This window comes from Austrofundulus limnaeus, unplaced genomic scaffold (genome assembly GCF_001266775.1).
Source record: "Austrofundulus limnaeus strain Quisiro unplaced genomic scaffold, Austrofundulus_limnaeus-1.0 Scaffold97, whole genome shotgun sequence".
Taxonomy (NCBI): domain Eukaryota; kingdom Metazoa; phylum Chordata; class Actinopteri; order Cyprinodontiformes; family Rivulidae; genus Austrofundulus; species Austrofundulus limnaeus.
In genome coordinates, this window is record NW_013952499.1 from 1,715,415 (window position 1) to 1,723,072 (window position 7,658).

General features: G+C 39.0%; 1 protein-coding gene across 1 annotated transcript in view; it reads left to right on the forward strand.

Moving 5' to 3' along the window:
- svilb (supervillin b) overlaps window positions 1-7,658 on the forward strand; it is a gene marked incomplete at its 5' end in the record, with an annotated part of 44,714 nt that overhangs the window by 22,402 nt on the left and 14,654 nt on the right. The window contains 9 exon segments of the mRNA XM_014013066.1: window positions 54-110; window positions 421-498; window positions 872-1,019; window positions 3,193-3,288; window positions 3,691-3,771; window positions 5,264-5,441; window positions 5,523-5,701; window positions 5,926-6,081; window positions 7,395-7,531. Of these exon segments, the coding sequence (XP_013868520.1) occupies window positions 54-110; window positions 421-498; window positions 872-1,019; window positions 3,193-3,288; window positions 3,691-3,771; window positions 5,264-5,441; window positions 5,523-5,701; window positions 5,926-6,081; window positions 7,395-7,531 (1,110 nt within the window).

Consider the following 7,658-nt stretch of genomic DNA (forward strand, 5'->3'; position numbering starts at 1 on the left):
GCCACCCCCCTTCTCCCCCCGACTGAGTCCTTTCCTTGTGTTTAACCCCTCAGGAGGAAGGGGTGGTCGTTCAGGACCCCTCTGCTGTGTCTGTGTCTGAGCAGCTCTGGGTAAGACCTGCTGGCAGCTCTAAGCCAATCAGCTTTGAGCTGTAACCGTGCTGACCAATCACAACCCTTGTGTGGCTGTGGTCCTAGATTTATCTTAGGTGCTGGTTCTTTCCTAACATTTGCTAACTCTTTTAATATTAAACTAACCAAACGAATTCAGTTACAAGTAAAGCCATTTAAACTTATTTTTAACTGCTCAGCTTTTGGCCTTGGCTTTCTCCATCCTGTGTCTCGTCCCATTTTGTTTCAATGTTTTCTTGTGTTTCCTTCATTCCTTTCCTCTCTTTCACTTTTGCATCCACGTCCTCAGGAGCCTGTCTTCTCCTCCACCTTTTCTCCTCCTATCTCCCTCGGCCAAAAGTGTCAGTATATAGACCATCATTGTCAGGTAAGGACGTGCGCCTGACATGCTCAAACGGGCAGCATGAACTGGAGGCTCCTCTTTCTTGCTCGGTTTTGCAGCTTCTTGTGTGTCGGCGACGACAACACGAGTACAAGTCGACGTGAAGCTGTCATTCTGAGGAATGAAGAAGGCCGCGAAGCACCTCGCATGCCTGGATGCATCCAATCTTCTTTAAATTGACTCGATTTGATGCTACATGAATATCTGTGCCTGAGGGAAGAAAAGTTGTGACACTGAGTTGTAGAGCGGATGCAGTAGTATGGATGTGATTTATGAAAAAGATTAACGCACGATTTAAACTTGCCACAATTATTATTTATTCGCTTTCGCGCTAATTTCTCATCATTTGAATGTGCAGAAGGTTGGAGAGGAGACGGAAGCCCAGATGACCATCGAAGAGAGGAAACAGATGATTTCAACACGGGAGGACGCCTGGAAGACAAAAGGCAAAGGAGCAGCTAATGACTCCACACAGTACACAGTCGCTGCACGTTTGGTGAAGAAAGGTGAGTTAATTGTTTAAAAAAACAACTAAAAGCTGATGGTCAACAAAAACCTGGGAACCACAAACTTTACTGTCACTAAAATACTTAATTGTTTTTGAAGTATTAGACTACAGAGCCCGTCCGGTGACACTGAATAAAAAAACTGCATATTGTGGCCATGAGATAAATAATGCATGGCTTGTTTTAATTTTCTGATAAAGAGCTACTGTGCAAAAAGGGGGGATGGTAACACATTTGCTGATTAAGTTGACATAGTGAACATTAATCGTAGCTGCAGCTGGACCCTCCCCCCGCTGTCGGCGTCTTCCAGAATATTCCCGAAATGTGAAGAGATTTGCATTTCTTTAACTACGTCTCCTAACATCATGAACACTAGCTGGCACGACAGAATAATTACGACTTTCTCGATAGTAGCAACGTGTTCCTAACTTCTCTCCATCCGAGCCGTGTCCCTGTGAGTTTGTGACTTTTCTTCCTGTTTCCTAAAACCACGTGTAACAACGTCTGACATCATCACACTTTGTGTAGTCTGGTTGGTTCGCTCCAAGCCAGTTGATGGAAACACGTTTGATGCGCGTTTCTTTTTTTTAAATGACATTTTAAAGGGATCCACAATTAGTTGTAACATAAGACTTTGACAAACATTTATTTTAACTGTAACATAAAGACTGTAAAAACACTGTAGGCTGTTTAGTTTTGTAAATTTTTAAAATATATTTTTAACACGGACGGAGCCATTTTATTTACACACAAAGCATTCTGGGTAAATGATGACGTGGATAGGTCCTCGGTGTGAGCGAGCTATATCCACCCTGAAGGTTAATCTTGGACAATATCTGATGATCGACTCTTTTAAATGAAACCAGAGAGCGTTGACAGAGAGGAGAAGGTAGAAATGACTCAGCCTGGAACTGAAAATATGGATGGAGGACAACAGAGCTGCTTCATGGAAGAACAACCTCAGCTTAGCCTGTTAGCTTTAGCGTTAGCACCGATGCTATCACCATATATGTATTAGCTCAGTGCTACACATTCTCCTCTCGTCACTGAGGTCCTCCATCCACATGACAGAGAGGGGAACACAAAAATGACTCAGCTGCAACTGAAAATATGGATGGAAGCTGCTTCGTGGAAGAAGAACCTCAGCTTAGCCTGTTAGCCTTTGCGCTAGCGCCGACGCTATATGTATTAGCTTAGCGCAAGCACGACAAACGAGCTAAACTGAGGTCCTCCATCCATATTTTCAGTTGCAGACTGAGTCATTTTTGTGTTTCCCTCTCTGTCATGTGGATGGAGGACCTCATGACGAGAGGAGAATGTGTAGCGCTGAGCTAATATATATATATATGGTGATAGCAGCTGCGTTAGGGCAAAGGCTAACAGACTAAGCTGAGGTTCTTCTTCCATGAAGCAGCTCTGTTGTCCTCCATCCATATTTTCAGTTGCAGGCTGAGTCATTTCTACCTTCTTCTCCTCCTCTTCTTATAACAAAAAATTATAAGGAAATTTTCACGAGTTCACTTATTTTCGGTTAATATCTCTTCCGTACAAAATTGTCTAATGTTACAACTAATCGTGGATCGCTTTTCAAAACTCACTCAAAATTTGCATTAAAATTGGATGGAAACACGATTTTTGACTCTTTCCAGTGAGAGAAGAGCCTGTTCTGAGTGTTGAGCTACAAAATAAATAAATAAATAAAAAAAAAAATAAAAAATGAAGCCTATTGGACAAAGACAACTCCCGTCAACAGCTGCTAAGAATTACTTCATGCCTAACATAAGTGACTGAAGTACGTCATTCATTCCTATATTAAAAAATAATTAATTCAGGTTTGTCCATGTAAACAATCAACAGTCTCTGCATGCAAATAATGGCCACAGGGTTTTATTGTTTTTTTTTATCAATGTCACCAGACGGGCTTCGTAGAGAAGTGTTTTTTTTTTAATAAAACACAATATTTGCACAACCTGTGAACCAAACAGATTATASCTCCGTAACATTTTGAGAACTGATCATCAGTTTGAATGTTTTGATTGTAAACAAAGCCCATCTCTCTATTTTGTTTTTAACTACCCGACCTGTATGCTGTCAAATGAGCTTCCTCTGCATCGTTTCGGTGCAGTCCGTCTTCACAGTCAGTCTTATCTGGTGTGAATTTCTGCGTCTCCAGGCCTGGCTGCCTCCTCCTCAGTTATCAGCCCCATCCTGTCGCCAGTTTCCACTAAACTCAAGAGCAGCACGGCTGCTGTCAGCAAACCACAAGAGGGTGAGAAGGATTTGCAGCTCTTATGTCATCGCTGCCACTTCAGCTAAAACAAACAGATCTCATACAGACGTTTTCCCACACTAGTTTCTTCAAAGTGAATTTTGTTTTTCTGAGTAAAAATGTAGTAAATGCAGCATTTCTAATATATAAATCAATGGAAAATGACTGAATGTGGGACTCACATCAAGTAATGCCAGGCTTGAATTGCACCTTTAATTGGTTGCATTTTGCAACTATACCACTAGGTGTCACTGCTTCCTGCAACTAAACCTAAAATAAGAAGCTAAAAACGAAAATAAGCAAATTTAGAAGGGACGATGATTACAAAGGAACAACAAATAACAGTACAACTTTATTACAAATAAACCAAATGAATTCAGCTTTATCAATTTCCGTGTATAGATATTGAAGCCAGGCCAGACATGGAGTCAGATAAGAAACTGGACAAGTTGGAGAGCTTTTTGGGACGTTTGAACAGCAAAGGTACTTCCATAAGCTCTATAATTATTACACTTTTATACCAAAAGATATTAGTGCTGCTTGTTACCACACTACAAAAACTGTCCATCTAACCAAGTTTTACAACCTTAAATCAGCAAAAACGAATTCTTGATCTTGTTTTGAGACTGATGTACTCAACAAGAGTGGGATGTGTTCAATTATTCATCTTGTTAGCCTGGAAATTTTCCTTGTTTCGAGAAGTGCACTGGTAGGTGATTGTGTGAAAGCTTCACAGCATTCATACTATTGAGATTATTTTTTTTCTTCCGTACGTTTTTCGGCATCTAACTCGTTCCGCAATTTTTGAGCTATTTCAMCAATTTATATATCAAAGCGGTCAGCTCATTTATGCCAATGGTGCTGTGACGTTTGGTATTTCAGCTATTTATACCTTTTCAGCTCTTTCACTGTTTCAGCCACTTTTTTCCCATTGAAAATGAATGGAGCTGTTTTCTTTACAGAACCTTACAAATTTTGTTCTGGTTCTGCTCTTTTTTACTTTCTTGTGCTAATTTTAGCTACCTTTTTTTTTTTTAGCTATTTTAGCTTTCAGCTGTTTTCTGCTATTTCAACTATATTTTGCTCCTTTGTACTGTTTTTCTGCAAAGTTAGGCTTTTTTTGCTTCATTCAGCTTTTCAAATTGAACTTGCATTAACACTTTTGCTATTAAATACTTTCAGCTCAATTTCAACAGCTTTCAGCTGCAAGAAGTATTCACACTAGCATTTTCGCAGGAAATTCAATTTCTCTAGTTTCACTTAATTTGAGTCCAGGTCTTCTCAAATGAACACATTCTGCTCTTGCTTGGCACATTGGTCTCAAAACAAGATCAAAAATACTTTTTGGTTGGATAAAAGACTTGATTAGATGGACATTTTTTGCGATGTATTCAGCTTTTTTCTGCAGCTTTTTACAGATTGGGGTCTTTCAAATCTCCCCTTCAGCATGAGCTTCAGAAAAAATTAAAAATATATATGTGATCCATCGTATCGAAATGAGGATTAAGTATAAAAGTGGGATGTGGAGAAATAGGCAGGTGTGTTTTGATTAAAACATTTGCAAAAATTGCATTATTTCAAAAATCAATTAAATACATCCTTTATTGCTGTATAATTTGAATGTCTGAAATATAATCCTAAAAAAAATCAAATACTATTTGAGGTTTCCTTTTRGTATACAGTAGTAATATCAAAAATTAGGATCGTTGTAACCAACAAGAGAAATGAAGTCATATCTCTGCTTATGATATCAGGATGATCCAAATATCAAATGTAGCTTTTAAAGCAGGAATCTGACAACGTAATTAGGACATTTTGACCAAATTTGACTTAATCCTCATTTCGATATGATGGGTCACATAGGTAAGATTTATGAGCATGCATCAGCCTTTTATTTTACATTTCTCATTTTTTTATTGTCCATTCATAAACCTGTCTGCTAACTGTAGTCTGTATTTTCCCGTGATTCGTTCAGTGGCAGGTTTGCAGGAAACCACCATAACAGTGACTGAGAAAGCAGTGAAGGAGGTGATGAAGCTGGACGACGAGATCTTCTCCAAGTTCTACAGACGACTGGCTGAATTCCCTCGGATGCCGACCAGGATCGAGATCAGCGAAGACTTTGACTCCATATTCGGTTCCGAGGGTCCGAAGTAAGAAAATACTGCAACTTGAAACGCCTTTGCAACAATACAAAGTGTTATATCTTGATACATTTTGCTCCCGACCTACAGGCTCACTTCTGCCATGGTGCTGCATAAGCGCTCGGTGCGTCCATCCAGAAACGTCCAGGCATCTAGAAATCCTCTGAAGATGCTGGCGGCACGAGAGGATATCCGRCACGAGTACACCGAAGAAAGACTTAATGTAGCGCAGCTGGAGAGCAAGAGGATGAAGGCGGAAACGAGAGAGTGTAAGGACCAAATGACCAAATAAATCCCAGTGGAAAACAAGAAACATTACAAAACCACATTAATCTCCACAAATAAATAAAGTCAAGTAAAAAAWTTTTCAAACCCACTTCCACAGCAGCATTTACAGTTGGGAGCCCATTAAATTTAACGAAGCATTTATGYTGTTTCTCAGCCCCCCTGTTGGTTTTTACTCTGACAAAGTGCCTTCTTTTCCTCACTCCAGTAAGTAAAACCTCAGAGTACTCTGAGGCGGCTCTGGCAGGGCTCGCCAGTAAGGAGTGTTTCAGCAGCGTGAGTCTGCGCAGCGTCAACGTGTCGGAGCAAACCTCCAACAACAGCGCCGTGCCGTATAAAAACCTCATGCTCATTCAGGTCAAAGGTAAAAACTCTTTTTTTTTTAGGTTTAACATGATCACCTCTGATGTTTTCTGAGACTTACTTTACTTTCAAATCGTAAAAATGACCATATTCTCATTTTAAATAACATTCTCGTAAGCTAAGCTAACTATAGCTACATATTTACCTGATCTGTCAAAATTTTAAAATGCTTTTATTCTTACAAATCTCCTCTGTAAAACAGGGTTTTGTTTTCAACTTTTCAACTTCTCATTTACAAAAAAAAAATTAAAAATAATGGTGGTAGAGATTTGATACATGAGTTATTCAAACATTTCTATAAATAATAATATAAACAATGGTTTAATAAGGAAACAACCAACTAAACAATAATGAGTTTTGCTTCATTTGTGGCTAGTAATTTTAACTAGTGGTGTCCCGATACGGTACTGTTACAGATACCATGCTGAAACAGTTTCAGATATGGTTACCAATATGCTACTGACATTGTTACCAGTACCATACGATACTGTTTCCAATACAAGATACTGGTACCAATACCGATACTGATACTGTTATCAATACCAATACTGTTACTGATACCATACAGATACTGTTACCAATACCAATACTGGTACCAATACCGATACAGATACTGTTACAGATAACAGTACTGTTGTCGATACCATACCAATACTGTTACCAATATGATACCGATATTGTTACCAATACCAATACTGGTACCGATACTGTTACAGGTATCAATGATGATGATGATGATGAAAGCCTTTATTGTCATACTGTTGTCAATGCCATACTGATATTGTTAATGATACTATACCAATACTGTTACCAGTACCGATACTAAAACTGATACCAATACCGATATTGGTACCAATACAGATACAGATACTGTTACAGGTAACAGTAGTTGTCGATACCATATCAATACTGTTACCAATATGGTACAGATATTGTTACCAATATCAATACTGATACCAATCCAATACCGATACTGGTATCAATACCAATAATGGTACCAATACTGTTACCGATACTGTTGCAATACTATTACAGATACATAAACTGTTGTCGATACCATACCGAACCTGTTACTGATACTGTTACCAGTACCCATACCAATACTGTTACCGATATGATACTGTTACCCGTACAATACTGTTTTTTCAAAAGGTCATTTTTAAAATTTTAAATCCAGATCTTTGCAAGACTCACTATGCGATGTTTCATGGTCTCAATTCAATTCTTCTTAATTGTTCAGTTGTTTCTCTTAACTGATGCTAAAATGGCTCATTTCTGCACGTATGAATTTTGGAGTAAAATTGTCACCGGCAGGTCGTCGTCACGTTCAGAGCAGATTGGTGGAGCCCAGAGCCTCATCTTTGAACAGCGGGGACAGTTTTGTGCTAGTCRCTCCGGAGCACTGCTTCGTCTGGATCGGAGAGTTCTCAAATGTCATCGAGAAAGCTAAAGTGAGTTTTACTGTTGTATTATTGATGGTCAAAGAGATCAATCACTAATGGTTTTATACGCTCACTTCCTTCTTCACACACGCACATACATACACACACACACACACACACACACACACACACACAC